General features: G+C 40.8%; 1 protein-coding gene across 1 annotated transcript in view; it reads right to left on the bottom strand.

Annotated features, from left to right (window-relative positions):
- Positions 1–20,544, bottom strand: part of TAFA1 (TAFA chemokine like family member 1) — a 210,019-nt gene that overhangs the window by 31,975 nt on the left and 157,500 nt on the right. The window contains exon 3 of the mRNA XM_021550941.3: positions 10,070–10,210. Within this exon, the coding sequence (XP_021406616.1) occupies positions 10,070–10,210 (141 nt within the window). The remainder of the gene's footprint in view (positions 1–10,069; positions 10,211–20,544) is intronic.

The raw sequence follows: 20,544 nt of genomic DNA, 5'->3' as shown, positions 1-20,544 counted from the left end.
TCTGTGATCCACCTATTGCTCACCAGTATGCTGCAGTGTTGTTTGATCAAATAATACCATTTACTTTGCATTTTGTGGGTGAGACAACAGACACTGGAAGTCTTCAAAACCAGCTGTCATCCCTGGTGGGAAGCTGTTACCAGCCCCCTCTTAGGGCTAGTAGTACTCTTCTAATTTCCAAGCTACATTTATTGATGGGGAGTTTATAGCAATTAAACCCCCACTGCTTTTTTAGCCTTTCTCCATCCCTGGTCTGACAGGAGATTCCTGATCTGACAGCAGATTCCTACTCCTCTTTCTTCTGCTGTCCTACAAATCTCTCTCAACAGAGGCTGCCTGCTCTCCTGAGCAGTAAAAACCTATTCCACACCTGGCCCCATGAATTAATTCACCTAATTTTTAGAGACAGAGTGGCTGGAACTGCACACCCATCCCAGGATAGGAGCAGTCCCAGTGCAAGAGGGAAGCACTTCATTTCTCCACAAAAAGCTCACCTGATTCCCTGCCTGACATTCAGATCACCCAAATTCATCAGACAAACCAGGGAAATGAACAGCACCAATGCAACGAGAGTAGCCTCCAGGGGAAGCACAACCTGTCCAAAAGGATACAGATTTTCTCCTCTGCTGCCCTGCCCCTGTGCTCTGGTGTAAAGCAATGGTCACTGTCCTGTTCCACATCCTGCTCAGAGCAAGGGGTACCTTTGTCCTTGGATAACTAATATATATATATATTATATTTATATTAAATATATTGGATATACAGGTATTCACTGCACTAATCAACTTGGGGTTTTATACACAACAGGTGCTCTGCTTTTAAAAAGTGTTCATCCAGTTGGCAATTTTCAAGAGGAGGAAAGGAAACTGCTAAAGGAAATAGAGTTCATTTGTTATTTGCATAACTATATTACACACAACTGTATTTGATGGTATTTCGTGGAGGGGTCTGGAGAAAAAGGAAAGGGCATTTTGTAATAAGAAAATCAATAGAGAGAGATGTTTTCTACTCTCATTTGAGTTAATGGGAGATTTGCCTTTGTCCTCAGTTAAGACAGTGTCATTTGCTTCTCCATTTCATTTCTGAGTGATGGTTTGTGCTGATGTTATGTTTCACCTTGCTGTTCCTGAGTTCAGGGCACATTTGGAAGATAAAAAAAAATGTACTGACCATGCACATGCATCTTGAAAACTCTGCTGTAGGGTTGCTGCCTAGGAATTGTAATCAAAAGGAAATGATTACACAAACCCTCATATTAAAAGCAATCCATCTGCCTGCAGAATAGCTTTTATGTACTAATGACATAGGGCAGAATGCTAAAATTGTGGAGCACAGCTCCTCTCCCCACCACTGTCTTTTGCATGATGGTTTCAAAAGGGAGAGGCAGCACTATTTAAATAATATTGAAATTATTGTCCATCTTGCTTAAACTTGTAACAAGCTGAATGGTCTTTGAGAAGAGCTCCCAAAGAAGAATAATTCTTACTTTGATACACAGGATTAGTAAACTGCTTTTTGACACCTGCATATGGAGACCTGTTCCAAACTCTGAAGGTTATTTACATGCTGAGTAGCACACTTCCTCAGCAAAAAGCCTAAGATTTGATAGAAATCTCTTGCTTGCAATGTCTTTACTTGATTCCTAAACTTAAGACAATTCTGCAATATTAATGTACAAAAATCTCCCAAAGCAAGCTACAGACTGACAAACTGCTGAGGGGCTTGGGTCCTACAGTGACCTGGTCTTATTCTGAGAGGAGGAACTGTAAATGTGTCTCTGATCAATTGTATGGATAATTGATTCTCTGAAATCAATTAAACACGTGTTGACTTGCCTGCTTCCAGTTGCAGCTGCCAGATTAAGTAACACAATTCAACACAACAGACAGTCTCAGTGCTAAATTAGTGACTCCTATTTGAGCTCTCTTCATCAGTAAAAGGATAAATTATGTGCTTGCTTCCTTCAAAGATTTGGTCACTGCCTCTTTAAAATTTCAGTGTGTAATAGCTTCAGGTTCTTGTTTATTAATTTAAAGAGAGCTCACTGTGGAGGAGCATTTTTAATTCTTACTTAATCATCCACTTCTTTGGTGTTCAAACCCTAATCCTACAAACCACAATCAAGCCTTGTGAACTAGCTCCATGTTTATAGATGGAAGGTAGCTTTGAAAGAAAAGGAAAAAAGGCTTCCTGCTCTGCATTACTCCAATCAGGTATTTTCTATAGTGCATCAGAGACACCTGTAGGCACACAGCATTTTACAGTGCACCAAAACCACAGCATCTGATGCAGAAAAGATGTGTGCTGTGAGCTTATACAGAATTAGCCAATTAATAATATGGCCTTCCCTGGCAGAGATGAAGTATCATCAGAATTCCTGCCAGGATTTGGTGTCAGAGGATACAGCACAGATGCTAACCCGACCCTAATGTTTCCCTAAGTTCCCCTTGGCCGTGGATTAGCTGGACACTGATCCAACACATTCCCTGAGGACTGTGAGCAAGGATTAATAGCCAGGCACCATCCTGTTCATTTTCCTAAAGCCCACAAACCATTTGGCACAAACCAGCAAGTCTCTCAGGGTTTCAGGGGTCAGTTTACACCAGCTGAAAATCTGGGTATCAAACCACTGAGAGCATTTTGGATGCTGCACTTGGGCTGGGCACGTGTGCTTTGCCACACAAGGGAAAGATGAACCAACCCAGTGCTTGTTTAAAGGCAGGGTGTAAAGGTTTAACCCTCCTGCTCCTGAGATCCCACAAGTCCTCCATCAGCTGGATCACACAGATGAAGAAAAGGGAGCAAATCTTTCTCCTGCTGCCATGCAGGGCAGACACACATCAGACTGCACCTTCCTGATGTGTGGAAATGTCTCCCTGAGCACTGCTGGGTGAAGGGTTGTTGTCTGCAACCTTCCTTAGCACTGCTGTAGCTGGTTTTGCCCCTAGATCTGCCATCTGTGTACTTGCACATGGGTCACAGGGGGCTGAGTCTCCTGCTGTGGGCTCACCAAAGCAGATCTGTGTCTGCAAAGCAGTGAAACCCCTTGTCCTGGTTTTCTCTGTGCTCTCCAGGCAGCCTGAGCAGTCCTTAACCTGAACCCATGCATCTGCCTGTGGCTTCATCCCTGCCCAGGAATTTTCTCTAGGCTCTTTTCCCTTCCAGCTCGTGCTTCTTTTCCCTGTGGTGCCTGGCACACACTGGCACAGGGCTGGCTGCCCTCCCTGCCTCCAAACCCTCTTCCCAGGCTCTTCCAGTGCTGTGATTAACACTTAATGCTACCTATTAGAGGAGAAATCTCCTACTGTTTTTCCATTTAGCCTCTAGTGGGTTTATTGCAAGTATGTGAGCGAAAGGTTACTTTCCTCTGTATGGAGGTGAAGTAATTATATGTTCCTGTGTGTCTTCACACTGCTCCAGAGCCATGCCATTCCCTAATTTCACCACAGGGATGCTGTTTGTGCACCTTGGTTGGCTGTGAGGGCTCTGCTCCCTCTGAAATCTGCCAGCTGGAACCTGGGAAAGAGACCACCCCTCTCACAATGGAGACAGTGCCATGACTTACAGCTTTATTTCCCCTCTTCAGTAGAAAAAAGAAATTTTTTTTCCTGCTGAAATTGGGATTGAAGTGAGCTCTCTGCATTGCACCAGGGGTGGATTAGTCAGCTGTTCTATGAGCTTGGTATTAAAAAGGGTGGTTGCTTTGCTGTGCAGAAAACCACAACGTTACTGGAAAAAGAAAGAAATTTAAAACATAGGTGGGGAGACAAATGATAACTGCAATGAAGAGGTACTCACACAACCCCACAGTCAGAGGCTCTCATTAGCTGCACCATCCTCACACCAGGAGCATCCATTCCCCTGGCCCCAGGGCCTGCTGCAGGTTGCATGCAGCAGGAACAGCACAGCTCTGCCTGGGAGATGGGGGAGCCCTGACTGCAGCCTGGCTCAGGTGAGCTGCACATTTGCTCCTTGAATGTCCTGCCTGGGTGCACCTTAATCACAGAAAAACATCCTTGTGTGTCTGAGCAGCTCTGGGTGCTGTCAGGCACCACCCGTGGCAGGGTGGCTCTGCATACACACACATAAATATATATATATATATATATGCATAGATATAGATCACTGCCCACACAGAGATTTGTTTGCACACCCACTTGCTCAGGGAGAAGCAGAGCCTCTCTGCTCTCCCCAGGCTGCTCACTGATGCTCTGGATCAGGGGATGAGGCTGTGCCCTGACACAAAACCTCAGCCAGCGTTGGCAGGGTCAGGCACACGCCTCCCCTCTGCTCCCTCCAGCCTCTGCCCTGCAATGGGAAGGCAAACTGGTAATGAGAGCTTCTGTGCCTGGGTAAATGAATTAATTACTCTGCATGGCTGCTGCCAGCTCTGCTTTTGCTCCCTCTGAAGTCAGCACCTCTCAGGATCTGGCTGCAAGGGCGTTTCAAGAAGACAAGATCAGGACAAAACAAAAGCCTAAAATATTTCAGTGAAGTTAAGACTTCTTTGCCCCCTCTTCTTTTTTTTAATAGCACATGCAATATTCTGTGACTTTTTCTCAGCTTGCTAAATGGATGTCAGTGGGGAAGAGAGACATTTTTTTCCTCCTTACAAATTAAGTCATCTGAATTCACCAAATAAAAATAAATATGAGCTTACTGCTTGGTTCCAGTGGTGCTGAAGAAGGACAGGGCTATAGATTTTCCCAGAAGTGTAGAATAATTCACCAAGGCTGCTCGTTATTCATATAGACAGTGAATTAATAATATGGGACCCTGAGATCTCTTCTTATCTAGGCCGAAGCACAGCTAGAGAGATGAGAAGCTGACTCCTTGGATTTCAAAAAGCATTTTTCCCCCTTTCTTCAAGAAATAAGAATTGATTGAAGGTATTTTCACAGAGTGGGAAAAAAAAAGGCTTTCTGGTGATACCACCTAAAGTACACATTAGATAAATAGAAAACTATTGGCTTTGTGACTGTGAACTGTTTTCACTTGATGTAAGTGCTGATAGATACAGGATTATCTCTAACAAAGCATTTACTAAGGACCTGACCCAAAGTCAATAGGAGTCTTTCATTTGGCTCTACAAGGCTTGAATCCTGCTTTCACTGCAGGCAGAGCCAGGAAGTGTCTGAGCATCCCATGCCCACCTCTCAGCTGGTGGGTGCAGTGCAGTGGGAGGATGCTGAGGCTGAGCACCAGCACGAGGGGCTGAGCTGCACCTCTGTCCTGAAGGAACACTCCTGAATTATGGATGCTTGCTCCACAATCGATGTCTTGCCCATAATTTAAAAATAAAACTAAATTAACTGATGTCAGCAGGGTGGCTGCACTTACTGTCTGCCTAGGGAGACACAGACCAGATGGGACCTTTCTGTTTGTGGGTCCTGGGTGGGAGAAAGCAGGACAAACACAGCAAATGCAATGCTGTCCTCTCTCTGCTCCAGCTATTGCACATGGGAAATAAGGATGAGCAGCACCAAACCTCCAGCAGCACAGCTGGAGAGGTGTGAGGTGCTGGCCCAGAAAGGAATTAAAAGTCAGGGTGCTCCCACTGGTCAGCAACCTCATGTTTGCTTTGGTAGTGCTGCCCTGATGAAGTGTGATGTAAATTCACAGGACCACACGGTGGCTAGTGATCCTCAGACTAACAGAAATCTGAAGTATGTACATCTGTGCTAATACTCCATACATTGTGGAATGATCTGAAACTTGAGGTGACCCAAAATCAATCTGTGAAAAATGAAAATACTGGCTTGATTTTATTTTATTTTTCTGTATCAGTGAATTACTTTTCTTTCCCCTGATGCATGACTGGTGTAAAACAGGACAAGAGTAAACCATGGAGACTAAACCACTAATCCTGTTGCCTGAGAGTTAATGCTTCAAATCCTGTGTTGCACAAAACATGGGATGGGATCACCTCACGTGTCTGCAGAGGCCTTTCTCACAGGTACAATTTGGAGGGAGAGATACTGCTAAGAATTTTAGTAGCACCTTCCTTTTTGCTCATTGGTTTTCACCAGTATTAAACCCACCTCATTTCCTAAAAGCACTGGCAATTTGCACAACCTGCATGAAAGTTCCTTTGTGGCTGATTTCAAAAGCCAGTGCAGGTGCTTTCCTGTTATTCCATACTCTGTGGTCCAACAAATTTCACAGATAATTATGCAAGAAATATGAGGTTGCCTGTGAAAGAGTTTAAAATAGCCTGGAAGAAGATTGAAGGGAAGGGAACAGAAAAATGAAACATTAAAAAATATGTGTGTCTGAGAGCACTGACTGTAACACAGTAAACTCCAATATAGATGAACAAATTATATATTATTCACAAGCCTTGAAGAACACACAGACATAACTACCTACTGACTGTACAGGATGCTTCAATACCACTTTAAAGGATACGGTGCAAAGCACAATATTCCCAGTATAAAAGTGATAGTATTAAAGTTATAAGTACCTTTTTTAGTAGTAATGATATGACAGAGGAATAAAACCTCAACCCACAGGAGAAATTGCACCAGTGACAGGGATTTCTGCTGAGGCACCCGAGGGCCTTCATGAGCCCACAGGAAATGCTGGGCATTGCTTTCCCCAGAAAAAGGGACTTCCTCTGGAGAGGTATCTGGGCAAATGAAGAAAATAATAATATCCATGGCAGAGAGCTGAGCAGCCTGATGCCCATGGTATATGCTGTGGCCAAGTGGCAGGCAAGATAAATTGTTGAGAGGGAAGGGAGCATTTCAAACCATCCTTCAAACAAAAAAGACCTTGAAGTAGTGAAAAGAATCATGAAAGTAAATGTGCAACAAAATAGGCAAAGAAACAGAAACTGGTGTCTGTGTTTCATGGCAAGGTTTGGCTTTTGTTTTGCTCCCACTGATGCTACTGCATAATTCACTGGTGATGGAGCAGCTTTTAGGACAGTGTCTGTTGAATAATACAAATAATAATTTATAACTTCTGAGGTTGCCATGGCCTGGCCTCACTATAATTTATTAAGATGAGACCCCAAAGAAGAAGTTTGCTGGACTTGGCAGGAAGTGATAATTGGGAATACACATCAACTTCATGCCCTTCCTAGTACAAATAACCTCAGCCTGAATTTTGTCCCATGCAGGAGGAGGACTGCAAGCCAAGCCCTGTGTACTGGGATGGTGTGCTACCCATGGTCAGACCTCCCAACAAAAGGGACAAAAAGATATGCATCATCAGCCCTGACACTTATTAAAAATGTTAAGATGATTCCTACAGATAATTGTATTATCTGAAAGAGAAAACAAAGCCAGCTCTCCACCAGCCCAGCTGTGCCCCAGGGCAATAGCTGGTAGGAGTGGAAGGCAATGCAATCTCTCCTCTGCAGCATGGACTCAAAACTGTCAAAGCAGCAGCCTTGAGGAGGTGTTTTCTGATGAAATTTAACTGGGAAGCACCAAAAGCTTGATCTTAATAGCATTAAATCACAGTTTGGCAGGGCAATACTGAGCTTCAGCCTGCTTTATACACACTAGTACTCAGCCATGGGGTGGAGATGGCTTGAGGTGATGACCAGCCAACAGCCAAACTGCTCACAGGGGTCTCCCAGTCCTTGTCCCCTCTCAGAAGTGATGCCTTTGTTTGGGTGTGAGTACATTGCTTCACCTGCAAACCTGTGGATATTTAATTAGGACTCAAGCAAGATTTCTTAGTGACACATTATGGCTTGAAATTATATACATTTACACACTGTAAATAAAACCTAGTGTGAGATTAACCGGTCTTAATCCTTTCAATATGGTTGACAAAGAAGGTAGAAAGTTGCAGGTGACCTTTTGATATGTTCTCAGGCACAAAATAAACAGCAAATCCCAAATCTTTGTGTGAGTTAAAGCACTGACGTCAATGGGATTCCCATGGGAAGTTTTGGGAGTTTGTCTTAACAAGAATGGAAACACCAAACTGGAAAAAGTTTTGACTTAAGCCAGGTCAGTATGTCAAAAGCCACAAAGCAAAGTCTGGGATAAAACAAAGGCCAAAGCAAATGTCCCTTGGATTAATTTTTACCAGCAGCATATTGGGCTTTTGAACTGTTCTCCAGCCATCTACAAAAGCAGCTATGGGCTGACTAGAACCAAACTTGAAAGGGGAAGATATTCCTTTGTAGTTCACATTTGCTGGCTTTGAAGTCACAGAGAGTCTTACCAGTGACTTCAATGGGACTTGCCTTATGCTTTCATATTAGCCATTGTTTTATCCTAACTCCTTTCAAAATTCCAGACAATAACACTTTATTGTAATCCTGGCAGAGCAATTAGGCTCCAGTCCACACCTGCACCTGACTTTTTTTCTTAACACAGCACTCTTTGAGCTTCTCTGAACAGAGTTTTGAGGGCTAAATTAATGGTGTCTGCTCTATCTGCTGCCTCTGTGTTTCACGACCTGATGAAGAACATGAAATTCTTCAAGGCTTGTACAGCTGATCTTTGGTTACAACCAGCTGTAGTTTTCACCTATGGTTTTATGAGTGTGCTTAGCAGAAAAAGAAAAGCTCCTTTTTATCAGGGTAATTAGGCAATAACAGAATGACAGGATGTGGACTAAAGCATAATCATTCACAGGTGCATTCATAGCATGGTTTTAATCATGAGTTCAGAAGCTGAATTGCATTCCCAGTGTAACAAGCTATGAAACGCTGCTTCATAATTTAAAAATTTTAATGTGTTTTTTAAATAATAAAACATTTCATTTCATATATTTAATGTATGAACCAAATATCCACATGCCAGAAATACCTACTGAGAAAACACAAGGTTCTCATTCCTCAAAGGCAGCCCCTAATCTTTCCCCTTCTTGGTGTCAAATATGCAAGAATGGTCTTTGTCTGCACAATACTCCATTCCACAACATCCAACAATATTCCTGTCTAACTACACTGGACCACTCCCTGCTCCATTCTAATGCCTTGGCAGCCTGGGATTGAGGAAAGTTACCCAGAAGAGAATATTTTTTCCAATATTTGCTGGCAGAGCTGCCCACTGTCGTTTGGGGTGAAGCTGAGTGCCAAACACAGACCCAAAGAGGAAACCATGGGTGCTCCCAAATCTGCCAGAAAACACTACCCATGGGATTCCAACGTGGAAAGAGTGAGGAGAGCCCAGCACAGAGCCTACAGTGCTGCACAAAACCAGCCTGTGGCTCTCTGAAGCACCTGTGGGTTGGTACAAACAACACAACGCTCACCAAAAAGAACAGCGAGGGATTTTTACAAGATGCTCCATTCCACAGAGCTGCTGCACTGGGGGATTCTGCAGCACAGAGCAGCTTGTTTGAGAAGGGTAACTAATGGGATTAGTACCACTTACTCCCCATCTTCTTATGAGATTTATATTTTACTAAGCACTTCCCAGCCGTGCATCTCTCCCTGATTGCTGTGTGGTTTCACCTTGCTGTGCTGGCAGGGGAGCCCCAGAGAGGAAAACACCCTGTGGAGCTAAACCTCATATGAAACCCAGACACAAATAACATCGCGCTTTTCCTTCAGAAAAAAAAAAAAATAAAAAAACCAAATCCCCATGACAAGAAACAGCAGCAGTGATTTTAAGAAAAAAAGATTTTTTTCCTGCTTTCTGTAATGTTTGTTTCAAGACTAGAATAGAAGATTCATTTATTTATGTTATCTTGCCACTGACTTTCCAAATGACTAATTAAATCAAAATGAATGGCAGCTGTCCTTTGAAATATTTATGAATCAAAACTAATGTGGCACTGAAGGGGCCCCGTAAAGTGACTCAAGGGATAATTTTATCCAGGTATTTATCAATAATAAATCTCTTGTACTCATCAAAGCATGCATACTGGGCAATATTCTTACAGTTTTCAGTTAAATCTTAGCATGACCCATGTGCACAGAACTATGCACTGAAGTAGCAAGAAAGTGGTCTAAATAGATACACATGCTTATAGATTTTTCTATTTTGTAAGATAAAGAACACAACAAAATTCCTATGCATAATCTGTGGACTTCCAGCTTTCTAGCTGCAATGGATGGTACACAAACAGAAACATATACACAGGAGGAGCTACTTGCCATCAACACAGGAAGGTCTGTTTCTTGTAGTCCCAGCCACTTTCCCAGGTAGACAGGAGCATTTTACTGTTTGTGATCTTTCCTCAATTCGATTCTTATTACAGCATCTGTGTGCTGCTATAACTTCACACGTTCCTCCTTCTGGCAAAAAAAAAAAAAAAAAAAAAAAAAAAAAAAAAAAAAAAAAAAAAAAGAGAATATTGACACTCTGATTAGGAAGAGCAGCAGTGGCTAATCAAAGCACCCAGGCGTGCTCCTGTCTGTGCCTCTGCCCAGCTTTTGTACAGGTGGGATTACAGTTTCATTTCTGTCTTGTTGTGTGCTCCCAAATAAGCCAGATACTGTTACACTACATTTTTAATGGAAAATGTAGATAAGTTCACTTGCCTTTCTTATATTAGAAGTCTATGACATCCACATAATTTTTGGCCTAAAAATAACATTGTCAATGTCTGGGCCTGAAGAAATGTAGGTAAAATACTACAGAAAATGTGCAATCATTGTTGGCTGGTTTTATACTTGTAATATTGGAGACCTCTTCCCCAAATATTTTCTCATACAAGGACAGAGACTAAGGGAATCATCCAGGAATAAGATTTTTCTTCAAATATTTGATTCTGTGCTAGTACTCAGCCCTTAGGGAATGACAATGAGATTACAGGGTGGCCCAACAGCACTTTCCTCTGCTCCCCTACTCACTAGATAGGCAGATTTAAGGCAGGAAACATTTCCATTGTGTGTGAGATCACCAGGTTTAATTTGTCTCCTCCCTAATTGTTCTTTCTGAGCATTTGCAATAGTTTTATCAGAAGGGGAGCACAGGGGAGTGATCGACAGATCCACGGTGGCTTTGGGCTTATGAGTGCTTGGTGTTTGTGCCATATGCTGAGCACAGAAATGAGGTGTCAGGTGTGCCATTCCCCTTCACCTCTGCTCTGCACTGCAAGGAGACAAACACCACGGTGGGCTAATGCCCTGCCCAGGTAATTTCTCCATTCCTCAGTTCAGATTGCATTTAGCTCACGATCACCGAGTGTTTAATAGTGTCAGGCTGTTCCCCACAGGTATGTGGCTACTTTCTGAAATTGCAGCACAAATTTGGCAGGGTTTGTTTCAACTTAGTACAAAACTTCATGTGCTGCCCACTAAAGGGCAGGATGTGCAACATTTTTGTCACCCTGATTCTTCAGATTTTCTAAAGCTTTCTGAGTTTACATTCTGTTAGAAAACTTTCCCATACATTTTCTATAAACAACATATTGTTTTGCATTCCTTCTTGGGGGTGGCAGAAGTTAATGTACTGGTGGTTTGTCCAATGTCTTTGGAGAGGTGGTCCATTCACTCTCCAATCCACTGTCACCTTTGGAAAAGTATAAAAGTTAGAGTCAGGAAATAAACCTTCTTCTTTTTTACCTTGCCATCGCAGTGGCTCATGTTGTGCTTTCTCGTGTCCTATGGTGACACATTTTCTAGAAGAGCTTTATTTCTTCATGCCATTAAGAATTGCTAAGTGCACAGTGTTTACTACAGCATAAACCACATTACTCATATTTTTGGATTTCGCTCTTTTTGAAAGAATATTGAGATCTTTTGACACTGTGTGCTGTGTGGCCAGGTAGGACAATAAGAAGTGTGGAGATGCTGATCCACATCTGGCTGTCAACAAAGGGTTTTGGTAGAGGTCTGGCAGTCCAGTGGCATTGCCCTACCAGGACCTGGGGTTTCTACAAATGTGGCATTTTTAGTGAAGCACTGGGCAGGTAGGCAGGGAGAATTCTGCCTTGCCTGATGTTGGTCATATGGTGGAGTTTGCAAGCATGAGAATAACTCTGTAGTAAATCTTGAAGTCATCTGGAGAGACATGCTGCTGCACCTCTTCATTATTAGATGTGTTTGGGCTGCTGACACAAGCCTTTTGGAAGCCAATAGGCATCAAAAAAAGAGAGATCCCAACAATTCAGAGAGCCATCCTCTGACAAATGGGCTTTGGAATGTATCTGAGGAGTAAGAGGAATTGTGATAATCAACTCAGCCCCAAATGCTTGCATTTTCTATGAAGTAATCCTTCACACAAATTCCCTGTTCCCCTATCCAAATCATATTGAAAGCAATGAAAGATTCTCATTGGTTTAATCCATCTTATGGTCATGCCCTAGGAGAAGAGAGATTTGTGATTTTATTGATTGCAACTTCAACAATAAAGATAATGTACACAGTAATAAGCATTTCTAATTTTAGACTACACAGACTGTGTGGTAAATATTTGTGAATAACCTAAATGCTTAATTTTCTCTATAAATTTGCTGTAAGAGTACTAAGAACCACATGTTCTAGTCTTGCTTATTTCGTTATCTATTCAGAATATTGGGTTGTGGTGGAAGAGCTTTATAACACCTTTAATTGTTATGTGGAAGCTCAAGATGCTGGAGCAGTAATGAATTTAGCTCAAAATGTGTAGTTGTTTAGGAGGGTCAAAACATAATGACACTACAAAAGCAATGAAAAAACATTTTTTTTAAACTGCTAGGAAGTTGAATACATTAATTGGAAGTTTTATCTACATAGTCTATAAAGGTATTCAAATATTAATAATTATAATAATAGAAAGACCCCTTCCAGTGCTAACAGAGAAGAAAAAATCCACCTCACATGGAGAAAATTCTGGAGGTTATACAGCCTATTTTTCAGGAAAATCTGTTAAGTGGGATCAGATATTTGCATTAATCCATGTTTAGCCTATGGATGCCTACTGGGTAGCATTGCATGCAATGTGTTTTGCTTTTATAGATTTTACCAACCGTGCATGTACATGTGAGACTTTTAAAAAGCCATATACAAAATGGGAATAGAGACAGATATAAACAGACACAGTGAGAATAGAAAAAAAACTCATTGAAAAAGCATACTCCTTACTACATCATTCACAGAAACACATATACCACAAATATATTGAGGGTGGGAGGTTCTATTTAAATCTACTTCAGCTGCATAAATGAGGAAATTAATTGAGTGGGGAGAGGAACACAAATCCATCTTCAGTTTCCACTGAAAACCACCCACTGTGTTCAGATGGATATGTGAAATACCTTTGCATTCTGTGATTTTTATTTTTTATTTCCAACTTTCTTCCTTTTGGGGAGGGGGCTGGAGAACACCAAGAAATATTCTAATTCAATATCTGATGGATTCCCTCAGCCATTTTTTTTTAATGGCTCATCTGGATTATGGGAATATCTCGCAAGATATTACACGGCTGGGAGTTCTGAAAAAAAAAGTGAATTATTGACTTGATAGGCTGTGAGCGCAGAAAAAGTTTGAATCCTCGTAATAAACCCCACAAATGTCCCTGTTTTTTGAACTTTATGGTCTATTGAGCTACAGTAGCTTCTGGCTTTGATTCCACAACAATAGCCTCATCCAACTCATTAAAGCCAATAGGGGATTTGCCATTGGATTTAAAAGTAGAGGAAAGGGGTCTAAAAATCCTCAAAGTGTCTTCTGAATGTTATGCTGACACTTACATTTCATGAAGTGGCTGTTTTATCCCACTGACTTTTGTATTATTTTTTTTAATATAATTTCTTTCTGCCCCAAGAAAATCAGATTAGAAATGGAATTGGAACTTGCAGATCAAGAAGAGAATTGATCTTCCTTCGAGAAGCTTCAGAGATGAATGAAAATGTCCTGTCATGACTTATACCTGCTTCACACCAAACTTTAGCAGGACATGATAGTGAGAAAGCTGATCCTTTCTGAGCACTCAGTTCACAGGACACCTCAGCTTTGTATGGAGGAAATGGGACCAAAGCCAGAGGGACAGAACTGCCTGCCAGGGAGGATCCTGGAATGTTGGAGATGGCAACTCTCTGTGTCATTGCAACTCTGCTCATATTCCCCAGCATTCCAAAAATCCTTGCTCTGCACAGACTTCAAATAGAAAATTGTAGAAATAATAGATCTTTCTTGCTGTAAAACAGAGGCAACTGTTTGTTACCCCTACAAATGGTTTTGTTCTAATTGGAGGACACTAACTCCTGAAATAATGCTCATTTTTGTCTCTGTTATAAAGCCACCTTGAGTTTACACACCACAGACTGAAATATTTTATCATGAGTATGAGTCTGCTGTGGGAGGCTGTGATTTAAAATGTCTAATCACCTATGAGGTCTGAGTGCATGCCTGGCAGAAGCCAAAAAGCCATCTTCTAGTCATCTCTGTTGTTTATACCTCTAGCTAGGAGGTAATAATAAAAGCATATTTTGCGCTTCAAAATTATAACTTGCCTCTGCATTCTAGCCAAGCCTGAACTTATCAGTAAACAAACATAAAAAAAAAGGCAAACAGCACTACTGATTTGTGTTATACATTGTAGAAGTCATTAACTATGACTCAGGTAGCAAAACTTATACGTCCCCTCTTTGACAGTGATGACAATTTAATGGTATTTGACTCTGCTGAGTTACATGGAGTGTCCTGCAGCAATGAGAGAGGCTGTTTATCAAAATGATAAACATGTTTTCATTTCCTCCTTGGCTGCATGTATGTGATCAGAAGTCTAAGGCCATCAAGAATTCACTTATTCTGGCCACCAGACAGACATTAAGCTATTCAGGACCATCTGTGCTTGAAATGAGTTCCACTTAATGGACCTTCCTAGGGCAGGTCAGTCGTAATGAATGCACGTGTGCATGAATGCACGAGCAGAGCAGAGCTTTGGTGAGGCTTCTTGGGCTCTTTGGAGCTGGCACAGCCAGCTGACAGATAAGATGTGCCTTTCTTCTCGGGGTCACACGCCCCGTGATTTTAGAATTCAGATCCTCTGCTACATTTGCTTCTAGCTCATTGCAAATGCACCTCACAGCCTAATCCAGATGAAGGTTGTTGTCAGAACCTGTTCCTGCTACGTGCAAATAAAATAGCGGCGCCCAAACAGCATCATGGGATTTGCTGGCCAAAATCTGCCTCTGTTATATCACCAGTGATTCACCATGGAAATACAAGCAAAAGAAATCATCTGGACCAATTTTATCAACATTTCCAGACAGTTCATTAGGACTATAGCTGGTTTGTGGTAGCTCTATTTATTTGTAACAACTTCAAGTAGCCAGTGCAAGCATCCTGCTAAGGTCATAGACCCATATGTTACTCTGAAAATGCTGAAGTGTATGCAGATGCTGCTGCTAGATCTAGGAGAACAGAGAACATTTAGAAGAGAATTTAAGTTCTATAGACTCCAAGCAAATGTTTAACAATGTGACAGCAAAAATTCTTCAGACACTTGTAGACTTGCTGAAAAATTGCTCCCAGAAATGAATGGATATAAAAATTTGCACCCTCTCCACCCCATGTCTTTATACAACAAAGGGAAGAAAGGAAAAATAACCCTGTGGCAGCTATTTTTTTTTTTTTTTTTAACATTTACTATAAAGAATTCAGGTTTGGGGACTGCAGTTTAAAGAGTTTTCAGTTTGAATAAGCTTTGGAAACTTCCCAGGTGTAATTAATACATTCATAAGCTTTAATCAAAATGTTTATGCCAGCTAATGTGCCAGAACTGCAGACTACACTGTGCACAGGGGAAAATACTATACTTTACTTTAAGAAATAATAAGCCATTACTATGGGACTTACAAAGCAACATTTTTGCTTCTGACAGGAATATGTAACAGATGGAAAAACAAAGTCCCATGCTACACCACGAGCTACTTCACAAGTGAACAAATAAAAAAAAAAAACTCCTCACAGCCACTGTGCAATTACACTCCAATTTTTCTTTTATGTATAATCCTCTGACATTGTGTATCTGGCTTCAGAAGGAAAAGGATCAAGCTTACAGGATGCATTTTCAGAGCAATCAGAGAAGACTTAGGGTTTTCACTCATTTTCATAAAGTCAAGGTTAACAGCCATCAATGAAGTCACAAAACAGCTGAACTTGGCTCATAAACCTGATGTAACACAAAGGCACCATCAAAAAATTGACCTAAGTATAACCCATCAGCATTAATCCTGACTTAATTATTTTCCACTATGATAACAGATAGAAATAAATTGATGAGCTATTATTTAGCTATGGAATTACCATAATCATGAGAATTTGGAATGCTCCACACATGCTCTGCAAGTCACCTAGCCTGGTATATATTGGATTTTGTTTTTAGCCCAGTGGATCAGAATAAACTGCACTGGTCTGTTTTCTAAATTTCTATTTCTATTTTGACTAATATTCAGTATTTTGTTGTTTATTATGCAAGATCTCTATTATTATTTTCATTTTGGGAAGATTCTATGCAACAGCAGCAACAGAAGTGACTCCCACTGTGGGTCATTAAGTTTTGGGTTGGGTATTATTTTCTCAAATGCTGCTGCTGTGAAAGGGTTCTGGAGACACAGGGTACCCCCTTAAAGAAACTGCTGCTTCTCTACAAAACAAACCCAGAACAATAAGACCATGGCTAGTGAAATTTGTTTTTCCTTGGAAACGCACCTTGTGTTAAATTTGAAAACCCCACTGAGGTTTTTCCTGATGGAAAGAGCAATCCTGGAAGTCCCAGCTCTGAGAGCCCCCAGGACAGAGCCCATGGGGTGGTGCCACATTCCTGTAGGTCCCAGTTCCTGTGTCATGGCACAACACTCCCATTTTGAGCAGGACAAATAATGAGATTGTCTTGCTTTGTGCTGGCTCATGGTCAGAATTTGGAGAAGAGCTGCTGGACCAAGCAGGTCATTTACCTGTGAAAATTCATTTCACACTCAGCCAAAGTTCTGATAGCTTCTGGAGGGAGAATTCCTGAGCTAAGAGGGGCAATGTGCATTCTCACAGGCATCTCTGGTTATTTATCTTAGAAACTCTTAAGTTTCTGAGAGTAATCTTGACATAAAAGACCATTTTAATGAAATCAAACTTTTCTGCAAAAATGAAAAACAAAAGAACTTCTAGAAGGAAATAAAATCTTTAAAATATTTTGTTCAGCAGAATGTTAATATTTCAATTTAACTTTTTTTTGCTATTTGTATTTTATTTCCCATTCAGTATAATAGGGGAAGCAGGGATATGCAAAGGTCTAATTAGCACAAGGATTTTACAGTCTTTTACAATTTTCTACTAGTGCTCTCTGCCATCAGCCACAGGAGGCTTCTATCTGAAAGATTTACAGATTCTTATACTTACAGCCAGAATAGAATAGATTCTGATCCTCACAAACTGGTTTATTCACAGAAATTAAAAATGCTTATTTTCTGTAAAGGAGAAATGGTATGGATTCTGCTCTTGAATTCACAAGGAAAACCCAGAGCACACCAGCATGTGAACTGTGCTTGGATCTTGGGCTGGCTTATGGATTTCCATATCAAACCAATATACACACCAGAGAATAGGCTTTCCTACTAAAGAGCCTCGCAAATTGATCTCCTGAGATATTTGTGCGGGACATTATTCTTATACATCCTAAAAAAAAAAAAAAAAAAAAAAAAAAAATTAAAAAAAAACTTTTACAGATGAGTCAAAGTGAAAATGGTCTCCAGAACAACAAGGCAGCCTTTCTGCAGCTCCTGCCTCTGGCACGCTGCAGCTCCAAAGGCAGAGGAACACCCAACAAGGCTGAGGAAGGCGAGGGGGGACAGGGCAAGGGTGGCTGGAGAGGAATGCTGATGAGGACTCTGCTCCCAGTTCTTATTTAAGCAGGGTTAAGAGTAGTTTTAATTAGCACTTTGCATGCCTGTGTAAAATATATACCCCCAAAGTGACAGAATCTCTTAGAAAATCCCACCTGTTGTGCATGGAGCTGTCCCTGCCCACTCCCCACAGCACTGATTCCTTCTTTGTCACAGGGAGTGTGCCAAGGGAATGTAATAAGGATTATCAGCACTCCTGTATTGATGAACTACAAAACCCAGACATGTAACTCACAAGGCAGGCAAGAATCCAATGTTCTCTTAGTAGGGATCTTCAGTCTTTTAATGAGATTTTTTTTTTTTACTTCAAAGGGAGCCCAACTTACAGCAACTTTGAGAAATTGAGGTTAGAAATTAGAAGTCTTGCTGGGATTTACAGCTCTGGAATGCCATTAAGAGATGTGTGTGAAGAGGCAGGACTTAATTCAGAAAGAGAAGAATGCTACTTTTGAGAAATAACTGAAGTTCCATGTCAAAAAGTAATAAGCATTATTACTTTAAATTTCATTGACTTTCAGTGAGATATGACACTCCTAGAAGTCTATATCACTTGTAAATAGGATGTCTCGGTCTAAATGATGTATGCCAGAAAGGCTGAGCATAAAATCTTGTAAGTACCTTTAAAAAAAATCATGCTCTTAGTCACTTGGGTGGTTTGGAAAATTTAATATTTGATATGTCAGAGAGGATAAAAAAACCGAGTTTGGACAAAATAGATGTAATGTGCCTGCATTGAAGCAGTGCTCCTCCTATAACTTAAGCTGCAGGCAGCAGTATAAACTAGAGATTAAAAAGACCTGCTGTGCTTTTCTGATCATTGCTTTGCAGCTGCACAATTCTTGCCCAGAACAAATTTTCTAGGTATCAAAGCTGTGGATGAATGTACATTTCTGCTGCTGAACAGAAATGAACATTTCCAATATTGACATCTCTAGTTCCTTGCCAGGGAACGGTGAAAATCTAAAGTGGAATTAAGCCTGAAAATACTCTCACAATAAAATTTGAGTGAACCACAGAATATTGTTCTTGGAACCTCAAAATATTTTTTCTAAATGCTGCCAGCAAAAGACATCCAAAGAATCAGTTTTAAGTTTCAGGAAAAATACACAATGAAAGAAAGACAGGACTACTCTCTTTTAGGATGGAATAATTAAGTTGATAAGAAATAAGTAATTCAGTCACAGCTGCTGATGAGAAATGAATATAGAAATGTGCATGAGAAGTGGTTACTAAGAAAGGATTTAAAAATTATTCTATGCCAACTATGCAAGCACAGTTTGGTCCTGCCAGAGTTTCACTTTTGCCCAATGGGCTTTCCCCAAGCACCAGATCTCTAAAACTGCCTAATACATTTATTGTATTAGATGAGTACATTCTCCAAACTTCTTCAAAATGAGAAACCGTATTAATTTTCCCTTCAAACTTAAAAGAGATTAAAAATTTCTTATGATGCTCTCTTTGCATTTTTCATACGGTACATGAAAATGTAACACTTTCAGGATTTAAAAAATTGTTTATAAAATAATCCACTGATTACAAAGCAGCTCTGAAAAAACCAACTTTCAAACCCAGGCTTTGAGTCATCACAAAATGATTCAGGATCTTAAATCCTTGTGCAAAAGCAAAACAATGTTGCTCTATACAGTTCATCTTTTGATATGATGGTTGCAGATAAATTCATCCCCAGATAATTTTATCCACTAAGGTGATTAGCCTATGGAGAGCCTATGATGTGTTTACTGAGCACAGTGGCATGGTTTATGGTAATGCTCTTGTCATGCTTTATAAATGTGTGAGATGCTTTTATGAAGTAGTTAGATAAGGAGTGGTGAAAATAATGTGATCCATAAAGAATGCACAGTGATGAAGAGCTGGGATTGCACAGATACTACAGACAGACTGATAGAGAGAATTATAACCAGTGCAGAAGCTGCATTAATCTTCCAGTGAATGGCAATAAATAAAGTAACAGCAAGGAATGGGTCTAAACAAATTTGGCCAATGTATAAAACTGAGATGACAGGGTGGATCAGAGTGATTTTAATGGGATCTCTTACAGATGAGTTGATTAGCCATGGTGGCAACAACAGTCTTGTCTATGGGCTTGACCACGTCCTACAAAATCCGTGAGAAGGAAAACAAAGACTGCAAGTTACAGCACATGGAAGCAAAAGTCACTGTAAAGTGCTGTGTGTGATGAGCAGCAGCAGTAAATCCTGGCCTCTGCAGCAGCTGAGCAATGCCAAGCAATCACTTCCCAGGCATTTTTCAGTGGACAAGTGTGCCCATTATCCCAGCCCATATATTTCTGGAATTATTCATACCGTGACCGCCAGCAGCTGGTCCTGCATTTGAGCAGAAAACCATTCCTTTGCCAGGAACTGGCTGCACAATGGTGCAGAAGGACAGAGGATGGGACCAAATATTCAGAAGCAATCAGTTGTTTTTGTATGGAAAGCATTTTACTCTGCATTCATTATACATAGCAGAAGAACCTGGTAGTCTCCAGTCTAAGGAATTTAAAGCACACTCATTTCTGAACCTTATTTAGTTTCAAGCACAGTCAAGCACTTCAGCAAATGTTAGGGACTGGGTGTGTGAGCAGCAATATTTCAACTTTCAGAATACTATACTTCAGTTATGAATTAATAAGTCAAGGAATTCTGTCTCAATCTATTCTAACTTTCAGGCTACTCTGCTGTGCTTATGAATTAGCAAGTTTAAAAATTCTCCCTCACAATGATCTATTCCCTCCAGACTAAAGCATGATTGAGCTGGTTTTCTTCTGGTCAGGACCAAACT

The sequence above is a fragment of the Lonchura striata genome, chromosome 12 (genome assembly GCF_046129695.1).
Source record: "Lonchura striata isolate bLonStr1 chromosome 12, bLonStr1.mat, whole genome shotgun sequence".
NCBI lineage: Eukaryota > Metazoa > Chordata > Aves > Passeriformes > Estrildidae > Lonchura > Lonchura striata.
Note: the sequence above shows the minus strand (reverse complement) of the source record. Positions and strands in the feature narration are given on the sequence as shown.